Here is a 24,512-nt window from a genome sequence, read left to right as displayed (position 1 = left end):
TTGACATAACAGGCCATGAAGTACAGTTTGGTTTCATTTCTTCTGCATTATGTACAGTAGAGTCTAATCTGTGATTAGTTTTTTGGTGGGTTCTTGTTGCTCATCAAATTATATAGCAAAAATATATTTCCAAAAGTAATAATATTTCCCCACATATTGGAAGATTTTCAACTTGGGGATCAGTATAGCTTGGTTTCAGGTTGAATGGCCATGCTTCTTTGGCTGTTTCAATACGTTAAAAGTTTCCCACATGCTAGATCTTGGTAACAAACTTTGAACTTTGATGTTTGTACGTATATGCATCCAAGAAAAGAAAAGGAAAGAAAAAAACAGAAAGGGTATTGCTTGCCTTTTTTTTTAAAAGGAAATAAGATGTATGCAAAAATAATTCATCAAAAATCTGTAATAAAAAAAAGAAACTGTTATTGATATAAATGTAGGAATTCGTATGACGAAAAAAATACTGTCCAAAAAGAAAAGGGACCCTTTATGAACGGCCTCCTTGTGCAGCCAAATGGGTTGAGAGAGAGAGAGACTTTTGAGGAACCTAATTAGCAATTTGTCAATAAGTGAGGGAGAGAGGAGTCTAAATCAGATGATGTAAGAACGGAGAAAGAAACCCACTTGTCTGTTTTTGTGGTCCACCGATCTATTATGAGCCTACTCTATTGCTTGGGGGCCTCCCAAAATGGACATATGCTCTTTTCAATTGACGTACATGTAAATCCCACTCATATCAATCTTTCATCATTTTATGGCATGTATTCCGTCTCTTTCCATCTACATTCACCAAGACTGTGACCTTGGCATTGTAGTTTTCAATTCGGTTCTTCTTCGTTTCATCACTGATCAAAATCCCTCATTTCTGAGGGTGTCATTGGGACTTTTTTCCTTGGCCTAAAATTGAACGGAATTGAAATCCAACCAAAGTGCTGAGGATAGAGAGCAACCGAAAACCGACAAGCAACCACCTCCCACAGGCCCACGAGGACAAACAGTGGCCATCCCACTCATAATAATAGCTCGTAACTCCCTTTTATTCAAGTCATTGCTGTCAATTTTAACTGTTTAATTCGCTCATTTCCTTTGTTGTTTTTCTTCATCTGCTTTATGAAAACAGTGACCCTTTTTTTTCTCTTTCAAAATTCCCATAGATTCTCTTCAAATAGATCCAGTTGCTGACATCAATTTCTCTTTTTCACTTTTTCTTAACCTTGAAAAAATGTTGCACGATTGGTTCTGCATCTTGTCTAACTTATCTACACAATGTAAAAAAGTTGTAACATTTCTCATTTTCTAAATGAGTTTTTGGTCCTGAGGTGAGGTATTATGTTCAAGTGATTAAGAACAGTTATTTTTGTATGCACCTGAAGCTCTGTGTTTGTTTGAATGAATTCGCTTCCCCCAATATCACTCGTATAAAATATATATTTTTTTAAAAGCTTTTGGTCCACTTAAAGCTTTGAAAATGTCTCTCACGTTCGTTAAGATTTAGATTGCAGTTTGAGAGCGGCATCTGTCAGCTCCCACCCACCAAATACTTGCCTACCCTGAATGAGGCATGGCAGGAGATGGAATGGTCCCTTCGGCCACTTCAATAGAATTTGTACATGGCATGGCCCAAAAACGAAAAGAATCTTAACGCGGAAAACAAGCACAGAGGCAAAGCCTTTTGTGGCTGAAGAAGTAAATGGGTTGGACTTAACACAAACACACAATCGCAAATCAGGTCATGCTTCACGGAGGTGCCATCATTTAGACAATAAAGCATATTCCAACCACATGGGAACCTGAAGATATGAAACTCAATCTCACATGTTTTGAAAAATTGAGGTTGTTTCTTTACTCCAGTTAAATTCTTGAGACAAAATTCCAGATAAGATACAAACTGCAACACCAGAAATCTGCTAAAATCTGTGTTTCCTAACCAATATTTTCTAGACAGAAACATCATAAAGCTTTAGCAACTCGAGTTCTAAAATACAACTAGATTGGCGATTTTCAGTATTCTAGATACAGAAGTACCCTTCTATGCCCTGAAAATGGCAATTTTAATCTCCAATCCCTCTGTTTACGTGTTAATGGTCTGCCTTTGCTAGCAGGGTCCCTGTTTTCCTTCACATTTGCCAACTTCCACACACAGCTCTCGGACTCTGCCTCGATGGTCTCCAGGTTGAATACTCCTTCCTTTTCGTGGCATTTAGAATCCACATCTTCTACATAGCTTACTCTCATAGGCATATCTATGAACCGATGTAAATCATCCGGTATCTTTAGCAACCTCTCTGCACCCGGAGATGACACCTTCGAAACAAAAGTAGTTTTATACACTAAACATATTTGTATGGATCAAATTCACATGATAGAGCCAGCCATTTAATACCTCAAGAGCCAAATTTTCAGGTATTTCTCCAAGTGCTCCAACTTCATCTAATCTTTTCTTGTATTCTTGACTGTAGCTTTCAAGTTCCTCCATGCTGGGACAACCATATCTGATAAAAGTAGAACATCATATCAGAACCTTAACATAACAAAGGGTTGCACATGAAGAGAATTTCATAATATATAAAGTTCATTTTTCCTCCATTTACAAAGCAAACACAACTTGAGAAGGCTTTTCTTTTATTTTTGTGACAAGTAGCCTTCAGCAAACAATCAATGGAAGGAAACTGAGAATCTGAAGTGTTGTCATCTTAAGCATGTGCTATTCTCCTAGTTGCAGTCTATGGGAAAATGAGTTTCATCTGTTAACTGCCAAAATTTGTATGTTAAGCTGTTTATTAAAAAAAAAATTGCTGAGAAGAGTGGAAGAGTTACTCGTTTAACAGTTTGTCCAGTCTCACATATACATATCCTCGAGGAGTAGTCTTGAAAGAAAAGAGCTTGACATTATCTCCAAATTGCTTTAAGGCCTCATGAGCAATGGACAGAGCCCGCTCACCCCAGGGGACACCGTGCAATACCACCCCACCACCATCACCCCCATCGCCAATCTGTACAAAATCAATGACTAGCATCAAATGAAACATCAATTTTAAAGCCAAAATGAAGGTTGAGCAATCAAAATGTTGAAGCCAGACCATTGTACCTCAGGCTCACCGACGTCCTCTTCCTCCCAACCATCTGTGGTGTCTCCCTCTTCCCATCCACCTGACGTACCTTGCTCTTCAATTTCTTTACCTGAAAATGTGAAACTTTTACACCCTTGAGAAGCAACAATACAAGGGAATGTGTAAAGAAAACAACTATATAAGAAGAAGACCACATATATTTAGTTATTAACTACTAGCTCTCTGTAAGATTTAGAGTAATTTTACAAACACTGAACTGAAGGTGTTTTTTTCTTCATAACACAAACAATCACTGAAGTTGTGGCCTTGATAACTAGTTACATAAGGAAATGTGAATGCTTAATTACCATTCAAAGAAGCATAAAGATTTTTTTGTTTTTTGTTTTTATAAATTAAACTTCTTAGAGATTCCCGAAAAATTACAAGTAAAGAACTATATATAAATTTAACAGATCATAAATGGAAAAATCGGATAAACGAGAAAATAGAGATGTACCTTGAAAAGGGTCATCTTGATTATCCTCAGTATCCTCAGAAGACTCTGTGTTTACGAAGCGAAGAGTAAGAAAAGGAAATATTGTGGGACAGGATTTAAGAGAGAAACCAACCAAACCAGATAGATAGGACGAGGAAGAAGAAGAAGAAAGAGGAGGAGAGTTCAGGAGAAAGGGTAATGGACTTTTGGGGTGGGCTGATAGGAAAGAAAGGCTTCTGAAAGATGAAGAGGAGGAGGCGAAGCACCTGCGAGCACTGAGAAACTGTAGGCTCCTCCTCATCATCATCCTTCTCTCTCTTTGGGGTTTTGGGTTTTGGCAAGCAAAGCTCCCTCCGTCTTTTACTTTCTAGTAATTCGCCGGTTCCGCGGCGTTCTTTTTCTTTTCCTTTTTCTTTTTCTTTATCGGGTTATGATTTTGATACAAGAAACTTTAAAGAAAATAAAAAAAAAACTTCTACTGCCTATTCTCAAGAAAATAAAAAAGATAGTGATTTATGGTGATCGTCCCGTTTTCGAATTATTTTCTTAAAGTTAATTTGTTATCAAGTTGTATATTTCAATTCACCGCCAAATTTCATATCTCCTCCCAGAGAGATTTTTTTGATGTTTAATTTCTTATTGTACAAAGGAGACTGAAAATTTCGTTTCATAAGTTGCCATGTAAAATGCGCTTCATTTCCTTTATAATAACGTAGGAGATTGGAGAGAATTGAAAAAGAACAGAACCTTTAATAATTTTCATTTCCACAAAATTATTCACGTGATTTACAAGGAAAGTTATTTACTTGATACAATTTATTTAAGAAAAAGAAAAGAAAAGAAAAGAAAACACGGCATACGCATCATAGTGAAGCCGCGGCATTGTACAAGGCAGACCACAACAACCACTGACTACCTACCCATTGTCAACCGCAGAGCTCCACTCCCTTCTAGTTTAGTTTATCTAGCCTCTTTTTCTTTTTTGATAGAATCTACCCTTTTAACATATAGATCATCAAAAGAAAGAAAATTACAGTCTGGCAGCCTACATTTTCCTACAATCTAAGAATGGTTCTTAGTGTATCACAAAGATTTTGAATCGTCTGTTGTTCCTGAGTTGCTTGCAACTCTTGGAGCGGCATATCTTCGTAGCACCTGAAGCAAATAAGATGTGGGGAGTAAAGAACAAGCAACACAAACAAGGAAATCACTTGTAAAAGCAACATTTTTCTTTTCATTTTGTCCCAAGCCAAAGTAAATGTTCAATGCAAATATAATTTGGTTGACATACATCTTGTGGTAGGCTAAAGCCTGTGCGAGATTCATTAGAGTTGAACTTGTAAAGAGCCTTTTGTAAACGCTTGGGGGGAGGGGCATCTGCAGCACATCAAGGGATCAAAAAATGCTTAGAGAGAGAGAGAGAGAGAGAGAGAGAGAGAGAGAGAGAGAGAGATTTGACCTCATTTTGCCCTCTTCGTCCCTTTTTAGACTGTCCATCACCAGTAAAAAGCTCCTGTAGAGCCTCGACGGCTACACTTCCATTATTATCCTCATGCATGCCTCCAAGAACATTATCTGATAAAAGAGCAATGGGGGATATATCCGTTGCCCTCAAAAATGGAATAGGCACTGTATTACCAGCTGCATATATGGACCAAAGCTGCCATAAAAATGAAAACAAACAATTAAATACTTGCAATGACCTTGGAAGGGGAGGGTTTAAGTGGAGGGGGTTGGAATGGTGTTCGATTAGTGAGGAGGGAACCAAGTGGCTAGAAAGGGAGGAGTGCATGTTTGATTCTGATAGGGACCCATCAACTGGTAACCATAAAATTCAGGACGAATATTACCTTATCTTGCATAGCAAAAGCTTTCCGGTTGACAGTTTCATTCTTCAATGTGCCACTGCTTTGACCTTCAACCTGTCCTTTTGTCTTTAGGTTCTGCTCAGAAGAGCCAAGAATTGAAAGAGAAGATGCCTGTATGGTCTGTGTAACTGAATGTGGTTCTCCAACCGAAGTGCTATGTAAGGAAGCACCTCCTGCATTTTCCACCCTGATAGAACATCCCAATAAATTCAGTGCAGTCTTCTAGAAATAAGTTTATATTTTGACGAGGCAATTTATATCGTATATCAAGTAATCTATCTTTTATCTACATAAGCAAATTAGTATTATCACAAACTACTACGTCCACCCCCCACCCCCCAACCAAAACAGAAAAAGAAGGAAAAAAAATCTTAAAAACAGATTTCTGAATAAAAATTCACAAATAAATAGTGAGGGAAGTACCTGGGTTCAGCCAGTTTACCTCCTGGGCCAGTATTGGAAGGGTTTTCAAGAAACCCCGGACCAGGTGCAGGTTCTTTGACATTAAAACTTTGTGTCTGATTAGCAGTCTCATCTCTTTCATCTCCACCGTGAATTATTACAGTGCCAAAATTACCTGTTAAACATAGGTTTTACGTAGATCAGATGATCATGCCCTACCCCAAGAGCAAAACGATTTCAAACAAGAGAATCGATAATTATGCCCTCACAGAATCATTTCACTAAGATGCATTTAGCCAACTGGTCTTAGTGATTCACAATTCATGAATAGAGCAACCCCAATATATCAAACATCAAGTGATGTCCTGTACCAAAAATAGAAAGCAGTAAAAGATATCACTATCACTAGTAGCTCACCATTCCATTCGCATCCTTATAAATCTAATATTATGAAAACATATCGTCAAGCCCACAGTTGGCTTCATCACAATATTTCATGCAATTAAAAAAATAACAATAAATGTGTAAAGGAAAAAAAATTAAAGGAACAAGTTTCCATTAGGACCTTAACGTCCCTGCCCTGAATTCAATATCCAAACACAAATTAGCTTTTCATATTTCAGCCTACTCAAGACAGCTTACTACAGACATCTGAGTAGATGGCACATGCATTACCGTGTGGATAAAGGCGAATCAGCCCAATCTCAGTAATATTTCTGAAGAAATTAAGTTGTTACGTAACTATCAGGTGCAGCACATCTAGAAGTCTTCAGTCGAATAGCATACATACCTTCCCCGGCCAGTCCTGCATCACCAGATATGTGCTGCTTCCTCAACGTGCTAGCTGTAGATACTTCATTTTCCACTTGATTATTAGGCCTTGAAGGAACGGTATCTCCATAATCCTCATTGACTTTTGAAACTACAAGTGTCTGTTCAAATTAAAACTGCATATTCAGATAAAAAATTTGACACAACACGCACAGAGAGAAAAAAAGGAGGAGGATTTCATACGCTATCATCCAGTTCAACTGGAGCAATACTTTGTGCTTGCAAAGCCATGGAAGCCCTAATTTGCCTTGCCTTTTCAATCTTTGCCAGCATTGCAGAGGGACCACATTTGCATTTTTCGATGAATTTGTGCTGTATTTTAAATAAAATGTTTTTTAACTCAGAATAATGACACAAATTGTAGGATTATGAGCACTAGTAAAGATGAGCCATGATATTTCCTTTTTAATATTGTACATAACTCAATCCACTTTATGTAAATAAAATTACTCCCAAAAGGAATCGTATGCTTGCAAGTATCATCAGAAGTTTCTATATAAATCATTGCTTCAAGTTGATTCTTACAGGAAAGAAATTGATTTTGATGGAAAAAGTTTATCATGACACAAATTTTAAACAAAGGCTCTTCATAATCCCAATTTATTAATAGAACGTGGAGCCCTTCACTAAAAACACTACCTTCAGCATCTCAGATGCAGTAGGACGTAGACGAGGTTCTTTTGTGAGGCACTTCGCCACAAAATCATGAAACACGAGAGACCTGCAAGAGAAAACCCAAGTTCATAAGATGTTCAATACCATTTTAGCAATGTGGCACAATAAAAGCAAAAAACTTTGGACTTATACATGACAAAAGTTAAAACCATCATGAATTAAAAATTTGCACCAGTACAACTTTACATCAGAACTCTTAATTGTTTGATGATAACTCCTATAGTTCTATTGCAACCCCTCCTAAAAGAAAAAACAGATTGAACTCAAGTACAGCAGCTTGTATAAGGGCCAGGCAGAGAGTCACTCCAAGTCATAAGCTTAAGTTTTAACTCATGCTCAGTAGTTACTAGTTCAAACCACAGCAGTGGTTCTGGTAAAAAAATAAAAATAAATCATGTTGGTTGAGTACAAATCTCATAGGGAACCCAAAAATCACAAAATCACAAAACCAACAATGCTTTATGATAGAGTAGAAAGTATTTTAACATTGTGATACCAGATGTGTCAGGAGAACTGCTTTATACAGGCTACTGTCCTCAATAATTGCTAGAATAAGATCACAGATGCAAAAGAATGAAAACGGACCATTTTTCTTTATCCTCAAGCATCGGGGCTGGCTCAAGGGATATCATGAATAAAACCTATAATAGACAATAAATAGGTTACATATCCCCTCATCAAATAATGATTTGAACAGAAAAAACTAAAAACGAAGAAATTTTTTAGCAAATCAACATTCAACTTGGGAAAGGTAGAAAAAACAATTGAAAGATGGATGCTGCAGAATTTTCCTTTCCTCTTTTGCTAAGTCTCCACAAGCTTTCCAACATCTTCAGAAGCTAAATTTCCTTCAAAGTTTTATAAAAATGAATATTCACAATTCATTATTCACTATATTTTGAAAATTTTAACCAAAAGAAAAGAATGGAACCAAGGGAAAGAGAGTTGAAGGCTGTTTAAATTTGGATGGTTAATCAGACCCTTCAGTCCCATACTCATATCAGTTTCTATTAACCACACAACATTTGAGTCACTCTCCTCCAAACATGGAATATATTCACATCACATCACAGAATCCCTATTTATGCTTAGAAAATATAATATTTTTGCTACTTGAATTTATCCAGGACCCCATATCAAAGGCGCATTCCTCTTGAAACATCCAATTTTTACTAATGCTATCTCTAAACCTTATTGTCAATAAAAGCACCCAATCAAAGAATATGCAACACAGAAAGTGACCCCCATACTCCAATTGACCATGCAACCAAGGTACAAATTATGATGAAGAAAATATGCACTTCAACTTTCTAATAACTAGAAAATAAAAGGTGAAAAAACACTAACCCTCATTGGATGCACAGAAGATCTTGGAGGGAGCCCCTGAAAATTATCACAAGGAAAACATATCAAAATGAATGACTATTGCCAAGAATGGCATGATATTGTGCAAGAGAATAATGAGTAATCGATTGGGGCTAAGGAATAAACAATTATTTGTTAGCGTGAGCTAATACGAGTATTCTCAATTTATACAGCAGTCACAAAGAACCAATTACTTAAGATACTGAAAACAGGAAAAGAGGAAAACACTAACAAGCAGCTTAAAACAGCCACCTCTTAAATTTTCCACGAAATTGGACAATTTACATGCTGAACATATCTCCTTCAAAAAGAACATGCTGAACATATATTACCTCTGCCATTTCAATTGCAGAAACACCAAGAGCCCATACATCCACCTGAATAAGACATAAATTAGACCAAGAAGTCAGTCTTGCTATGGGTTTCACCATAATAATATTATCTCTAAAAGTAGTTAACCAAAGAAAGAGCAGCACATGGTCCTAGAAGAAAGAAGCAAGATAGCACAAATAAAATTCTGCGTAGAGTACAAAAGATACCTTTCCATCATAGCGGCTTTCCTGAATAACTTCTGGAGCCATCCAATGTGGAGTGCCAATGAACTGAGTAAAATAAAATTATGTTAAAAAAAATTCCTGGAATCAAGCTTTGTAACTGCCCATCCTATCAGGAAAAGAATATTCGTAATTGTCTTTTTTATTGATCACAATGAAGCAAGTTCAGGGAATCAGCGGAGTCCCTTGATTATATATTTAAAATAACCAAATCACCTAAATAAGCGTTAAGGACTTGAGGAGATGGTGAGGGCACATGGGATTCGTGTCTCATGAACCATCCTGTCAAAAGTTCAACCGCACAGCAACCACTTTGGTAGCTAACACAGGGATTTATCCCAGAAAGACACCCATTATTGAGAACAGAAGAAATACTAAGCATCAGACCTTAGAACAAAGTACTAGCAACTTCTGGTATACCAAGTGCAAATTTTGGGGCAATTAAACAAATTGTCATACTAAACACAATTCTGCATCAAGTATGACATTTAGATCTTATCCAAGCAATTGACATACCGTGTTGCGCTTGGACATGGTTCTTGTTAGCTGTGCTGCAACCCCAAAATCACCTGTCAACATTGTCATACACCAAAGTTGAGTCAGTGTGTTGTTAAAAGTACAAGAAACTTATGAACTTCACATGCAAAACAAAAACTGAAAATAATAGTAAAGAGCACTTTATTATACTCCATTTCTATTGTCAAAATGAAATGTTGAAAAAAAAAAATCAAAGGGCAAGGAAACTCCTTGCCACCCTCTTTGATGATGTCATAATGCTATTAATGTTATGGAGAATATGAAAACGTATGATTATCATCAGATGTGAAAGATCAGCATGATTCAAGTGTTACAACAACGTCCTTTTATTGTCCCTCCCTAGAGAGTACACCACATATAAGCAAATGATGATTGCACTCACCCAACTTCACATCTCCTTGTTCAGTTAACAGAATATTACCACCCTTTATATCTCTGTGGACCTTGAAAATGGAGTGCAAATAAGCAAGGCCCTACACGAAACAAATATTGTTCAAATCAACAGCATATGAAATACAGCATATGAAATAGACAGAAAATAATTTAGTTAAAAATATATTTAATTGAATAACAAAGAATGAAAGTGGCACAGCACTACACAACTTTTGAGTTGGTTAAATTGCATCCAAATATTAGACCTGAGATAACATAAAGACTGAAGCATTTTATAGGGCACTTCATTGAGCATTTCCTCATGACAAAACTTAACCATGCAAAATCAGGGGGGGGGGGGGGGGAGGAGACCCCCTTAATGAGGTGGAATTGTTTCATTTGGATCGAAATATCCATTCAAAGTTGATCATACCTTCAATGCCTCCCTACAAATGTAGGCTATTTGGTACTCCTCCAAAGCATCCTCGGTAACATTCATCAAGTCTGCAACACTTCCACCACCACAGTACTCCATCACAATCTAAGAAGACGCATAAAAACAGTCTCCAGTCTCAGATTTTGCACTACCCAAATTACAAAACAAGAAACCAACAATAGCTCTATCATTTAGCAATTTCACCATTAACCAAAGCAAATGCTATCCATTACCCAAAGATACTCTTCTCCTTGGTAGCTCCCCAGGTACCGAACAACATTAGGGTGATTGCATTGCTGCAGCATCTCAATTTCACCACATATTTCTTCATACCCCTCCTCCTAAAAACAAATCAAAATCAAACTCCAAACAAAGTAACCAATCAAATGCATAAGAACCCGAAGAAGATAACAGAAACAGACCCCTTGAGACAAGGAAATGACTTTGATCGCCACGAGCTCCGAAGTCTTTATATCCCTAGCTTTATAAACCGCGCCATAAGACCCCTTCCCTGGCATTCCCAATACCACAAAAAATAAAAGGAAAGGAAAAAAACCGCTCTAAGCAAAATTCCATTCAGGAAGAAATGAAGGAGAAGCTGAAACACATTGAAGTTGAAGTACAAGAACCCACCAAGTTCATTGAGCAACTCGTACTTTACAGTGGGGTCTTCTCTGGTAACGCTATCGGGTATGGAACTCGACGACATTTTAGTGGTTTGGCGATACTCTTCGCCTTGCGAGGATCCACTGCCCCTCCTCTGCTTCCCAAACCCTAACTCCGACGAGGCCTGCATGCTTGCCACCGCCCTACTCATCGTCGAACCAGCGCCGCCGCTCGTCCTCCTCACCACGGTCCCACTTACCGACTCTCTCTCGCTCGACGACCTGACCACAAAAGTGGAGAACCCATCGCCATCTCCGTCATCGTCGATGGAGCCTCGCTTGAAGTCACGTGACCTCCTCGTGGTCCGATTGCGATCGGGCTTGATGATCATAGTGCCAAAATCGCCGCCATTTTCGTCCTCCTCGTCGTCGAAGTAATCGATTGAGGCTCCGCCGCCGAAGTCTTTGGGAAGGCGTTTGAGGAGCGGAGGGAGTGAAGCGTCGTCGTCTTCGTCTTCGTCTTCGTCGTCTCGAGCATTGCCCTTGTAGACCATTGTGGCGTAGAGGTCGGGTTCCGGGTCGGAGCTCTTGGGCTTGCTCCGCCGCTGCCTTTGGTCTCGATCGGATTCGGAGTTGGAGTCGTCATCTTCGTGGATGACAACGGTGGAGTAGAGTTCGGGTTTAGGTGGGATTTTTCGGGTCCGGCGGGTATTGGGCATCGGATCCATTTCTGATTGGGTGTGACAGAGAGAGGGCGGGGAGTGTGTGCGTTAGCTGATGGAGAAGGCCATGGCTGGGATTGGAGTGGGTGCAACTCTCTCTGCCTTATTGGAACCAGCTGTTGAGCACGATGATACTGTTTTTGTGATTTTGGGCTTTTAGGTTTTTGGGCTCACATCTATTAGTATTTGCGGTTTGAGCCCAATATGTTTTTTTCCTTCTTAATAAAACAAAGCTCGTGTCTCTGCAACGGGCCTTTGTATTCGCAACCAGGAACTGAGTCGCTCTATATTCACCCAGCCATCTGCTCACTGCACCAAGGCACCCATAAAAATTACGAACTACCAACTTTGCCCCTTAATACACTTGGAACTTTTTCTTTTGAAAAAGAAAAAAAAATTATAAAAAAAAATGGGCAGCCATGCCAGGGAATATCCTTATCTAATCTCCCTATAAATTTGTTCTCCACATCCAGTCATTTTCCAAACATGGAAAGATTAAACTTTTACTCAATTAAAGTATGATAGATATGATTCGACGAGTTGATTAGGACAGTGTATGCAATAAAAGACAAGCATTATTCCACACATCTTTGTTATATACAATAAAGTTGGAGGAATGCGATTCCTACAGCAAAAATTTGTACTTCACGCGAATGCAATCGTAGTTCATATATATTAATGATTTTTTACAATAAGAATCCACACTTCTGCACTAGGGTAAAGATTAATCACACAATGTAGTTGAATTGTGATCCCATTATTTAGAGGGAGCTTAATAGATGATCAAGTGAATGGACTAGTAGTGTTGATACGATTACCGACTCACTTGCACAATGACTATCTGTTGTTGATATGATCTGTTTTGATATTTAGATCTTTACTTCGATCCTCTTTGATATTTTGCAATATTTGCAATATTAATCTGTCGGGGGAAGGTAAGCTTTTGGCTTTCGGCACAAGGCGTCAAGGCGTCACTGACCAAGGGGGGCCACTGCCTCATTTATGCCCCTTCCTAGATATACGATATGCTGCTGCAACCTATGAAATGATCTCCATTCACAACAGCTTTTGCAATACATAGCTAGTCGGTTTGATCGTCAAGACTCAATTCTAGCCAACGCAGAAGCCTAGAGACAACCTAATTGTGCCATTCGTTTAATAAGTTAAGCACAAATAGTTATTCTCAGAAAACTTGTGTGAAATGGAAATAATATTGTTTTGTTATTCTCAATCAATTACTAACTGTGACGTTGAAAAGTTATCACGCATGCATGACATGCCGTGATTAGTTGGAATAGCAAAACAGTGTTATCCCCGTTTCATACAAGTGTTTCTTTCTCCTATAAATGACGTCTCATATTTCTCAAAGAAAAGAAGCGATATAAAAATGTCACGTCTGCGTAGAATCATTATTTAGAGTTTAAACTGTAAATGTATAGTCTCAAAACGGTTAACCAATAGTTGCCAATGGCAAAGGTATACGTGAAAAGTGATGAGAATCAGTGAATCTATGAAAGCAAGCAAAAAAGGCTTGGCAGGGATATCCAAATCGCTGTTGCATCTGCTTTACACAAGCTGGCTTCACAATACACACATATCTATCGCTTTTTAGCTCTGCTCCACCATAGATGATGATGATGATGATGATGATAATATTCTCTCTATCTTAATTCAAAAGGAATATGAATCTCAAAAATACAGCCGACTCATATACTCTACCAAAACCAGAAGTGTCTTGAGGGTTTTGCTTATGCTTACTCATTCATCAATCATTTCATGAAGATCTCAAGTAGGACTAATTGAAATCTGGTTGCATGCATGCAGGAAAATTTTAAATAGTTAACCAAATTTCAAGCAAATGTCTTTCTGATAAATATAATATACACACATCATTAATTAACTTTTATTTCACAACATAAGATGCCCATGCATTACATAAAACCAGACGAAAGTAACTTAATGCATCAGAAGCAGCTGCTACATTTTCTGCACATCAGGAAAACCCAAACTTGTGTGCAGTGCATGAGACCAGCTACATACCCAAAACTTGCACACCCAGGAGACCATTTTCTCCAACTTGCACAAACCTAATTTAAGTCTACTCACCATAACAGGGTCCACATTAATTTTACAATAAATAAACAAACACAGCACCAGCCCTACATAAAATGAAAAGTATCATCAAACAAACCTAGGAACCGCCCTGCAAACCAGTGGGCTCTTCATCTCCATAGACAGTTTCAAACACTCGGACAAATCCACATCACTTTTCTCAGAAGGAACCCAATTGAAGTTCTGAAGCAACTGAGCCAGCCAGAGTTGAACAGAAGCCAATCCCAAGGCTCTTCCAGGGCACACCCTCCTCCCAGAACCAAAGGGAGCCAGCCTCAGGTCAGTGCCCATGATGCTCACTTCCTCTTCCATGAAACGCTCGGGCCTAAACAATTTTGGCTCAGACCAGACCTTTTCATCATGAGTTATTGCCCACATGTTCACCATGGCTGTTGTTCTTGCTGGGATGAAGTTTTCACCGACATAAACATCATGGATTGCAATGCGAGCCCATGAGAGCAAAGGCCCTGGTGGGTGCACCCTCAGACACTCTTTCACAATGGCTTGGAGGTAGGGCAGTTTAGGGACATCAGAACCTAAAACAGGCCTTGAGGCGCCAACCACAGAGTCGATTTCACTTTGGGCTTTGGCTTGTATTTCTGGGTGCAAAACCATTCTTGCAAGAACCCATTCCAGCAGAGTAGCTACTGTGTCAGTTCCTCGGAAGATCATCTCCTGTAAAATATGGAACATTAATTTTTTTTTTTTAGAATTACACTAAATTCACGAAAAATGAGAGTGCAAATATGAACAAATTAGTACCCAAAGCACGGCGATCATGTCAGAGTCACCGAGTTTGTGATCATTTTCCATAGCAAGCAAAACATCAACAAAATCCCCACTGCAGTCGGTGTCAAAGTTGTCACCTTTGACCTTCTTCAGCCTATGCTCTTCAATGATTTTTCCGACAAAAGCATTCACTTTTGAGACCAAAATTCTGCACCTCTTCCTCACACCCTGCAAATCCAACCAACCCAGAAATGGAAAATGGTTGTTCCAGTTGAATAAACCAAGCAGCTCATACCCTTCCCTGACCAGCTTCTCAAGCTCATGCCCTTCGCCGCCTTCCCCAAACTCATAGCAGCGCCCAAACACAGTCATCATCACGTTGTTCAAAGACCCAAAATGAAGCACGTTTTTCATCTGAAGCTCACCTTTCTCAACCATCAAACTCCTAATCTCCTCAGCCATTTTCAACCCCACTTCACGTCTAAAAACTTCAGAGGCAGCCATTCTCTTAGGACTAAACAAATGGGTTGCTGCTATCCTTCTCAAATTCCTCCAGTACTCTCCGTACGGCGCAAACCCCATTGCTCTGTAAAACAAAAGCTCGTAGGCCGTCTCATTTGCAGGCCTATTGGCAAAAGCGGAGCTGTTCAAAATTTCTTTAGCAGTCTCTGGCTGGCTTGAGATGACAAACCGAGTTAGGCCCACGGAGAAAGACATCAAAGCCTCGGCCTTGAGGCTCTTAGCCATCTTAGCAAGCACTCGGTGACGCGTAGAACCAGTGAAAACAGTGAGTGACCCGATAAGTGGGTAACCGGATGGACCCGGAATCGCTTTGAAAGCCCGGACCTTGCAAAAAGCCCAAGCAAGGCCACCAGGTAAGAGCCAGAAACCAAAGACGGCCATGAACAGAAACAAACAAGCAAATGCCTCAAAGCCCAGAAAGGATGATTGAAGAACCATCCTGGGTGTGAACAAGAGGTGGTATTCGAGTGACATTTTGGCGTCGCAGAGCTGGAATGCGAGACCCTTTGGGATTTTGCAGAGAAGTGAAAACGGTTTTTCAGAGAGTGGGAGAGAGGAAGACGAAGAGTAAGCGCTGGGTACGAAGAGTGTGAAATGGGGGTTAGTTAAATAGAGAAAGTTGGTAGGTGAATTAACCGTGGTAAAAATATTGACTTAACTGGGGTTAAAAAAGCCCGGTCTCGAATCAATATCGATATCGTAGCTGTGTCCTATCCATCCGATCACGATTCGCGAAAAGCCCACCACGGGCCCCACCTCCTTTAAAAATGCACTTTTGGTAACTTGTTTATAATGGGTAAAGTTGTTCGAAAAAAGAGTAATTGTTGGGCGGGTACGGTCCAATGACTTTGATTTTGAGGTGAAACCGATAATTGATTTTGAGAGGAAATCGGATTGAATCGGTTTTACCTCAAAATTACAGTTGAATTAATTATAATATAATGGTTTGATTTGATTTGATTTTGACAACAATTATGGAGAAAATTGAACTAAACCAAATCAATTTAAGACGGTTTGATTCGGCAAATTTGGGTCTAAGTCCAATTCTCTTATATTTTTCATTTTTTCAACATTGTTAGCCCAATTACAATAAGGCTTAAGTGCTACAGTGCCCCTTGAAATATTGTTAGCCCAATTACCTCTTGAAAGTTAAAGTGACCCACTTTGCCCCCTTGATCAAGGTTTGATGTTCCACATTGCCCCTACTGTTAACTCCATCTAAAAGTCCGTTAAGTTTGATGACATGGTAGAGGTATTTTAGTAATTTTGTGCACCTAGGTTTTTTAATTAATTACTTAAAAAAATTAGACTACAAACATAAAATTAAAAATTAAATAGATTTTAGAAAGGAAAAAAAAAAAAAAAACCAACCCATCCCTTCTCCCCCAATTGCACCAAGTCCTCCCTTTCTTTCTCTGTCCTCGTAACCCCCCCACGCACCAAAAACCCAAAGCTCCCCCTCCTTGCGCAGAACCCAAAAACCCATCGCCCCCCCTCCCCCGAAAACCCACTCTCCCTTAGCAGAACCCAAAAACCCACTGCTCCCCACACCCCCACTGATTTCTTACATCTCCCCCTCCCTCTGGTTTTTTCTACCCTACTCCCACAAAAACCCCAGCCCCCATACCCATTAATTAGCTTTCAAATTTCATGCCTCCCATCCCAAAAATCAAAACAACAACCCTCCCTCTGTTTCTTCTACCCCACTCCCACAGAACCCCAACCCCCATACCCATTAGAGCATCCCCAGCGCTCACAACAAAGCCAGGCAAAAAGCCCCCCGAGACAGCCCAAGTCACTCCAGCGCAGCAGCCCTTGGCCCGGTTTGGCGTGGGTCCCACCAGCCCTGGCAAGCCCAAGGGCAAGTTTAGCCTGGGCTTCAGCCCGAGTCTTCTGACGTCAGCGCTGGCGTCACGCTGACGTCAGCGCAAGGAAAATCAATTTTTTTTTTACTGTTGGCGCGTGAATTACACGCGCCAACGGTAAAAAAATTTGACTTCCGCGCGCTGACGTCAGCCCTGTCAGACTCCAACGGCTATGTGACACGTGTCGCAACCGGGACGCTCCGATCTTTTTTTTCCAGAAATCCGACGGTCCTCGTTTTTTTGTCCAAAAAAATTGCAAAAAATATCGAAAAAATTCTGAAATTTTTAAAAAAAAATTCTGTATTTTTTCCCTATAAATTCCTAACCATTTTATTTACTTTTCACACCAAATCTTCATACAATTTCTTCTCCATCCAATATTTTTTACTCTCCACTCATATTATTCACTTCCCACACCAATTCTCAATACAAACTCTTATCCTTCCAATATTTTTTCCTCTCCACTCACATTTTTCACTTTCCACACCAATTCTCCATACAAACTCTTCTCCTTCCAATATTTTTTACTCTCAACTCACATTTTTCTACTACTTTCCATTTGTATAAAAAAAAAACAAATGGCATCTTCTGTCGAAGCCGGAGGCTCGTGGGCAACTCAGGAAGATATTGCGTTGTGTCAATCTTGGGTGAACGTTAGTCATGACCCTATCACGGGTAATGAGATGAAGTTCCATCATATGTGGAGCAAAATTCATGGAGAATTTTGTCAAAGATCGAGTTCCATTCGGACCAAAATGGCCTTGTCTAGTAGATGGAAAATACTGAATAAAGAGTTAGGGAAATGGAGAAATGCCTTGACAAAAGCAAGGGAGAACATTCGAAGCGGTCAAAATCTATCCGATGAGGTAAAATATTTATATTTGCCATTTTAATCAATTTCAAGTAACTTTTTTTTTTTGCATATTCTATTTCTTTTTCTTGCATAATTTTTTTTTCTTTTTGCATATTCTATTTCTTTTTCTTGCATAATCTTTTTTTTCTCTTTTTGCATTTCCAATTTGTCTATACTTTCTTGCATAATCAATTTTATTTTTGCATTTCCAAATAGTTTATATTTTCTTCCATAATAATTTTTTTTTCTTGCACTTCCAATTATTTATTTTTAATAGATCATACAAGCACAAATGTGGTTCGGTGCCATGGGGCAAGGCAAAAAAAGTTTTGTGCATTTCCAATGTTGGGAAGTTGTGAAGAATTGTTCGAGATTCAAAATTATTCTCACCGGTCCGCCGGTTGTGTTGAATGAGACGCCACTCCACGATTCGCCATCAACCGATTCACCATTGGACTCCCCAATGGAAACGGAGTCACCACTTCCACGTCCGCCAAGACCTATTGGGAGAAAGGCGGCAAAGGCCAAGAGATGTGGCACTTCGAACAATGAATGTGTACAATTATTGGAGCAAATAGCTAAGAACACCTCACTAAGAATTGAGAGAGACTTGAAAAGAGATGCATTGGACATGGCACGAGAGGAAGCATTTGCAATTCAACAGCAGCAGGCACAAGAAAAAGACATGGATGATAAAGAGATGAAAATCATGGCCATGGATACGAGCCATATGTCTCCTGAAACAAAGGTCTATTGGAAGCTAAGACGAAGGGATGTGATGAGAAGAAAACTTTTCCAAGACGACGGACCTAGCAATACGGATTGGTTAAATGATGAAAACCATTAGGTTGTATTGAAACACCTTTGCCATATGTTGTATTGTTGTATTATCTTTTAATTTGTTGTATTGTTGTATTATCCTTTAATTTGTTGTATTGTTTCCTTTTTATTCAATAAACAAAGCATTAAATAATATGACTATTTATTAAAAACCTTTGAGCATCAACACAAAGATTAATTAAAAACACACCTTAATTTATTGCAAACAACACACAAAACAAACCATACATAAGAGCATAATAAAAAAAAACGAGCATAATTCCAAAAAACACCACACACAAAATAAAGCATAATTAAAAACAAAGCATAATTCCAAACAAAGCACTAATCTTGACTTCATCCATTGTGATTGCCTTTCCTTTCCCACAAGTGCTCGATCAAGTCAACTTGACGTCTCTCGTGAACTGGGGGGAATGACCTCGCAATACCTCGTCGAACACTGGGGATTGACCAAGGACATTGAGGTCATTCTGAGATCCGGCAACCCCGAAGAAGGCATGCCAAACCCAAGTGTCGAATGAAGCTACGGCCTCCAAAATTATACTTTTTTGCCCCTTCCGATTCCCGTACTCTCCTTGCCAAGCAGTAGGACAATTCTTCCACTGCCAATGCATGCAATCGATGCTTCCAATCATTCATGGGAAACCTCGATCCTCTCCTTTTTTTAGAAGCCTTTGCAGGTCCCTCGGCGTGGGTTTGCGAAGGTACTCCCTCGTGTACAAATTTTCCACTGCGTCACAAAATCTCACCAAGCACTCTAAGATAGTAGAGTTTCCCATCCTTGCAATCTCATCCACCTGCTCTGCAGATGCCCCATAAGCAAGCATCCGCAAAGCAGCTGTAAGTTTTTGCTCCGGGATAAGACCCAAAACTCCAACAGCATCATGCTTTTGAATGAAGTATGTGTCGTAATTACAAATATCATGCATGATTTTTTGGAACAACTGTGGCTGCATTCTATATCTCTCTCGAAACTTAGAAACAGGATATAAGGAATTTGGGATAAAGTAATCCTCCAAGAGATTCTTACCCCGAGACTCCCTACGTCTGTCCACATTCGGGGCACGACGACGGTGTTGCCTTGATTGATTAAGCATACACACCGCTGCTGCAAGCATTTGTTCCTCTTCTTCATCGGCGTCTCGATCTTCTTCAGCACGTTTACGCCGAATTTCTTCCCTTTCTTTCTGTTGCCTCTCCAACACCCTCCTCAAGTTTGACATTGAGAGTAGAAAGTGTTTTGTAAAATATGAGAAATGAAGGAATAGATAAGAGATGGTGTGAGAGGTATGAGTTGATGGTGTAGTTTTATAGAGGGATTCAGAAGATAGAGATGACACGTGGCACAAATTTAGAGGGTGAAAATCTTATCTGAAATCTGAGATTATAATTTTTTAAACATATCTGAAAATCTTATCTGACATGGGACACGTGGCACAATTTTAGAGGGTGAAAATCTTATCTGAAATCTGAGATTATAATTTTTTTTTAATGAATATAAGAAAATTTTATCTGGAATAAGACACGTGGCAACCGAGATTCTCATCCGAAAATCTTTTCTGAAAAATAATAGACACGTGACAACCAAAAATCTTATCCGAAAATTTAATTACAAAAGATTATCAAAATTAATGGTTTAAAGTATAAAAAAATAGGAAATAAAGTACAATGAATAGTATTTGCCTTAGACTTGCCCTAGACTTAGCCCTCATGGGTGGAACCACAAATGCAAAGGCTGACACTATTCACGTGAATAGTGGCAGCCCTTGCTTGCCCTTGCCCTAGACTTAGCCTTTGTGGGTGGAGATGCTCTTAATTAGCTTTCAAGTTTCATGCATCCCATCCCAAAAAACAAAACGTTCACAGATGGAAAGCTCCTTTGTGCCAAGAAACAATATAGAAGATGCTGTTCTGTTGTTATTGATTCTTCTAAGGAAATTTGTTACTGAAAGGATTGAATGGGAACCATCAATCCTTGATCATCTTTCTTTTGCCTTGTCCATTTCAGGGAAAATAAGGGCCCTAGCCCATCATATTGAAGAATTGATTCCTGGAATTATGGGAAGACAAGAAAGATGTTGCACCTAGAGAAAACAATGAAGAGAGAGAGATCAATTTTTTAAAGTTTTAAATTTTATGTTTGTATTTTAATTTTTTAAAGTAATTAATTTTTTATTAATTTTTTTTATCCATAATGGAGGTGGGCTCCACTTTACCACATTACCCACCCAAATTTGTGAATAAAAAACTTAGGTGCCCAAAATTACTAAAACACCCTTGCCACGTCATCAAACTTAACAGACTTTTGGATGAAATTGACGGTAGAGGGCACTGTAGAACATCAAACTTTGGTCAAGGGGGCAAAGTGGATCACTTTAACTTCTAGGGGGTAAAGTGAGAATAGACCAATGTTTCAAGGTGCACTGTAGCAATTAAGCCTTACAATAACAACAAAATCACAACTTGCTACATACCTTTTTCATTTTCAAATGTATCAAACCATTCTAAAACTCAACATACCATAAAACTTCAAATTTTATATTAATATAGCTATAATTCATTATTTATATCTAGTTATTTTCTAATTAGAGGACTACACATGTAAAATTAAATATAAATATATAAGTCGACGGTCTGATTCGGTTTACGATGGTTTACAAAAGTTCAAAACCAAACCAAATCAAATAATATATGGTTCGGTTTGATTTTTAAACTGTTTTAGTTTTTTCTTGATCAAAATCAAACAAAACCGGTAATTACGGATTGGATTAGCCAGTTTAGTCAATTTGGTCAGATTGATGCATTTTGGTCTTCAAATTCGACAAATGATTGGCTTTCAAACTCGGAAAAATAGCTCATGTAGTCGATTAACTAATTCCCTATCGTACCATTGGCCATGTCATTATATCGATTACATTTTCTATCAAATTTAAGGGGGAAATTATCATTTTAAGTCCACCTCCCTAGTGGTTTTAAGAGCAATGGTCTATGAACCTAAACTCAATTTTCATTTTGGTCATTCAACTCAAATATTGACTCTGGTGGTCCCTCAACTTTGTTTCCAACTTGAATATAAGAGCAATGATAATTTTTTTTTTTGTAGTTTTTACTTCCTACTAGCTTTCCTCTCAAGGTCGTTGCAATCGTCAACAAATTGTACCATCATTTATCCCCAAGCACAATCATGATTCTAGTTTCAATAAGAAGCAGCAACCTAGTAATCTACCCCACTCACCCCAATGGCAAGCCACATTCCCCTTCTTATTACTAGCCAATTTGATTTTCAAAAGAAATGAGGAATTTATGGATAAAGTTTGAGGGCGAAGAAGGGGGAATGGCTAGGACATTGGGATTGGGACCTTCATTTTGTTCTTCGATGATAGTGACAGGACCAATGATCAGAGAGGAAGTGAATGTGAGGGATCATCGAAGCTAATTAATATTCGAGTTAGAGGACCAAAATGTAAATCATGCATAAATTCAAATATCATTGCTCCTAAATAGCATCAAACGTAAAAACTACTTAAAATGAAAAAGCTGCCCTTATCTTTGACATGAAAAGTAAGAGCACTTCCCCCCTTGATGCCATGGCAAAGAGGGCAAGTAAGGGTAGAACTATTCACATGAGATATGAGGAGAGGATACAAAGTTTTGGTGTGGGAAGTGAAGAACATGGGTAGGTATTTATATATAAAAAATTCTAAATTGTTTGGTGTTTTTTGCTTTTTTTTTTTTTTTGGTATTTAAATTGGTCGTTGATGTCAGCATGAGATCAATAAACCCAGGCAGCAACTCAGGCAATTCTTGCTTTTGGGTTGGCCTGGGTAAATAGGGCCCCTTTTTGTCTGGACTGCCTTTCATTGATGTCGGGCTTGTTCCAAGCCTAGGCTCCATTTTGCCTTGACAAATGTGCACCAGTGGAATGTGAGATTCGGGCCAACAATACGAGATAAATTGAAGGTGAAGGACTGTAAGAGCCATTTTCGAATTTGAGTACCAAAATGTTAATCTAATGTAAATTCATTGACTATTCTAGCATAAATTCATTAACTATTGGCTCCCAAAATCCAATGCGTCAATATTGTTAGGTTAGAGCACTTCCACCCATTTTTCATGGCAAAGGGCAAGGGGAGGCAAGGTGTGTTTCCACCCATTGCCATGGCAAAGGGCAAATACTATTCACTTTTAGTTTTTATTTTTTTATATTTCTTTATATATACCTAAACAATTAATTTGGAGAAGATTTTCGGATAAGATTTTGGGTTCCCAATTGTCAATATTTATTATAAAATTCACATCTCATAATTCGAATGAATTTTTCGGATAAAATTTTCGAATAAGAGTCTCGGTTGCCATGTGTCGATATTTATTAAAACAAACAAATCTCAAATTTCAGATAAGATTTTATTTTAGGATAAGATTCTCGGGTGCCACATGTCGATATTTATTAAAACAAACAAATCTCAAATTTCATATAAGATTTTATTTTAGGATAAGATTCTTGGGTGCCACATGTCGATATTTATTATAAAATACAAATCTCAGATTTCAGATAAGATTTTCACCCTCTAAAATTGCACCACGTGTCATCTCTATCTTCTAAATTTCTCTATAAAACCAGAGGCTCAACTCATACCTCTCACACACAAATCTTCTCTATCATTTCATTTCTCAAATTTTAGATTTCATACTACACTCTCAATGTCAAACATGAGGAGATGCTTGGAGAGGCAAGAGTGAGAAAATAAAGAAAGAATGCATAGACGAGTTGAAGAAAAAAGGTTGCAGTAAGAAGATGATGAACAAGTTGTCATGGCAGTGGGTATGCTTGATCTATCAAGACAAGGCCACCACTGTGGTTCACAAGTCAGTCGTTGCCCAAACGTGGACAGACATAAGCATTCTCAGGGTAAGAATCTTTTGGAAGATTACTTTATCCCAAATTCTGTGTACTCTAATGTTGATTTTCGATGGCCATATAGAATGCAACCTCATTTGTTCAATAAAGTCATGCATGATGTTTGCAATTACGATGCATACTTTGTTCAGAAGTGTGATGCTGCTGGGGTTTTGGGGCTTCCTCTGGAGCAAAAGCTTACAACTATTATACGAATGCTGGCGTATGGTGCATCTGCTGATCATGTGGATGAGATTGCTAGGATGAGGAAGTCCACTACTCTAGAGTGCTTGGTCAGATTCTGTGATGCAATCGAAACTCTTTATACCAGGGATTACCTCCGCAAACCTACGCCTAGGGACCTCCAAAGGCTTCTACAAAAAGCCAAAGCTCAAGGTTTTCCAGGCATGATTGGAAGAATCGACTGTATGCACTGGCAATGGAAGAATTGCCAAACTACCTGGCAAGGAGATTATAGGAATAGGAAAGTGCAAAAAAGTATCATTCTCGAAGCCGTTGCTGGATTCGATACATGGGTTTGACATGTCTTTTTCGGAGTTCACGGATCTTAAAACGACCTGAACATGTTGGGTCAATCCCCGGTATTCAACGATGTCTTGAGAGGTGAAGCCCCGAATATCATCTATGAAATCAATAATACCGTCTAATGGAATGGGTATTATCTAGCAGACGACATCTACCCGGGGTGGACTACATTTGTCAAATCAATTCTGCATCCCCAGTCGGAGAAGGAAAAATAATTTTCTGCCTATCAAGAAGG

At 38.8% G+C, this 24,512-nt stretch overlaps 4 protein-coding genes and 1 pseudogene across 4 annotated transcripts; 1 reads left to right on the top strand and 4 right to left on the bottom strand.

Moving 5' to 3' along the window:
• Positions 1 to 1,882: 1,882 nt before the first annotated feature.
• LOC110750353 (uncharacterized) lies at positions 1,883 to 3,968 on the bottom strand. The gene is made up of 5 exons (XM_021950665.2): positions 3,568 to 3,968; positions 3,089 to 3,180; positions 2,818 to 2,993; positions 2,384 to 2,492; positions 1,883 to 2,304 (listed from the first exon to the last, which is right to left on the bottom strand). Exons 1-5 carry the CDS (start codon positions 3,851 to 3,853, stop codon positions 2,002 to 2,004), a joined length of 966 nt encoding a protein of 321 aa, XP_021806357.1. The 5' UTR covers positions 3,854 to 3,968; the 3' UTR covers positions 1,883 to 2,001.
• A 308-nt stretch (positions 3,969 to 4,276) lies between these two features.
• Positions 4,277 to 12,032, bottom strand: SIK1 (Protein kinase superfamily protein). Its single transcript, XM_021950676.2, has 18 exons — positions 11,220 to 12,032; positions 11,009 to 11,097; positions 10,820 to 10,927; positions 10,584 to 10,691; positions 10,161 to 10,251; positions 9,758 to 9,810; positions 9,227 to 9,289; positions 9,020 to 9,064; positions 8,670 to 8,705; positions 7,908 to 7,963; positions 7,287 to 7,368; positions 6,831 to 6,959; positions 6,607 to 6,748; positions 5,838 to 5,991; positions 5,397 to 5,601; positions 5,006 to 5,206; positions 4,838 to 4,923; positions 4,277 to 4,701 (listed from the first exon to the last, which is right to left on the bottom strand). The coding sequence occupies exons 1-18, from the start codon at positions 11,917 to 11,919 to the stop codon at positions 4,602 to 4,604; spliced, it is 2,448 nt and encodes an 815-aa protein (XP_021806368.1). The 5' UTR covers positions 11,920 to 12,032; the 3' UTR covers positions 4,277 to 4,601.
• Positions 12,033 to 13,794: 1,762 nt separating this feature from the next.
• Positions 13,795 to 15,848, bottom strand: LOC110750350 (cytochrome P450 78A5-like). Its single transcript, XM_021950658.2, has 2 exons — positions 14,788 to 15,848; positions 13,795 to 14,700 (listed from the first exon to the last, which is right to left on the bottom strand). Exons 1-2 carry the CDS (start codon positions 15,748 to 15,750, stop codon positions 14,095 to 14,097), a joined length of 1,569 nt encoding a protein of 522 aa, XP_021806350.1. The 5' UTR covers positions 15,751 to 15,848; the 3' UTR covers positions 13,795 to 14,094.
• Positions 15,849 to 19,211: 3,363 nt separating this feature from the next.
• Positions 19,212 to 20,057, bottom strand: LOC148297850 (uncharacterized; annotated as a pseudogene).
• Positions 20,058 to 23,646: 3,589 nt separating this feature from the next.
• LOC110750386 (uncharacterized) lies at positions 23,647 to 24,273 on the top strand. Its single transcript, XM_021950705.1, has one exon. It carries the CDS (start codon positions 23,647 to 23,649, stop codon positions 24,271 to 24,273), a length of 627 nt encoding a protein of 208 aa, XP_021806397.1.
• Positions 24,274 to 24,512: the final 239 nt, after the last annotated feature.

The sequence above is a fragment of the Prunus avium genome, chromosome 1 (genome assembly GCF_965620075.1).
Source record: "Prunus avium chromosome 1, drPruAviu1.hap1.1, whole genome shotgun sequence".
NCBI classification, from domain to species: Eukaryota; Viridiplantae; Streptophyta; class Magnoliopsida; order Rosales; family Rosaceae; genus Prunus; species Prunus avium.
The sequence above is the reverse complement of the archived record's forward strand: the minus strand, read 5'-3'. Positions and strand labels throughout refer to the sequence as shown.

What these genes read in the sequence shown, in the direction of transcription:
- LOC110750350 (XM_021950658.2), bottom strand. Translation starts at nt 15,750, where the DNA reads ATGTCACTCGAATACCACCTCTTGTTCACACCCAGGATGGTTCTTCAA. An exon ending in ACATGATCGCCGTGCTTTGG is followed by an intron (nt 14,701 to 14,787) that starts GTACTAATTTGT and finishes CATATTTTACAG; the next exon opens with GAGATGATCTTCCGAGGAAC.
- SIK1 (XM_021950676.2), bottom strand. Translation starts at nt 11,919, where the DNA reads ATGGATCCGATGCCCAATACCCGCCGGACCCGAAAAATCCCACCTAAA. An exon ending in AAAGCCGCTATGATGGAAAG is followed by an intron (nt 9,065 to 9,226) that starts GTATCTTTTGTA and finishes TGTCTTATTCAG; the next exon opens with GTGGATGTATGGGCTCTTGG. An exon ending in CTTGAGGATAAAGAAAAATG is followed by an intron (nt 7,369 to 7,907) that starts GTCCGTTTTCAT and finishes TTTCTCTTGCAG; the next exon opens with GTCTCTCGTGTTTCATGATT.
- LOC110750353 (XM_021950665.2), bottom strand. Translation starts at nt 3,853, where the DNA reads ATGATGATGAGGAGGAGCCTACAGTTTCTCAGTGCTCGCAGGTGCTTC. An exon ending in TCAAGATGACCCTTTTCAAG is followed by an intron (nt 3,181 to 3,567) that starts GTACATCTCTAT and finishes TCACATTTTCAG; the next exon opens with GTAAAGAAATTGAAGAGCAA. An exon ending in CTGGACAAACTGTTAAACGA is followed by an intron (nt 2,493 to 2,817) that starts GTAACTCTTCCA and finishes TACTTTTATCAG; the next exon opens with ATATGGTTGTCCCAGCATGG.
- LOC110750386 (XM_021950705.1), top strand. Translation starts at nt 23,647, where the DNA reads ATGGCAGTGGGTATGCTTGATCTATCAAGACAAGGCCACCACTGTGGT.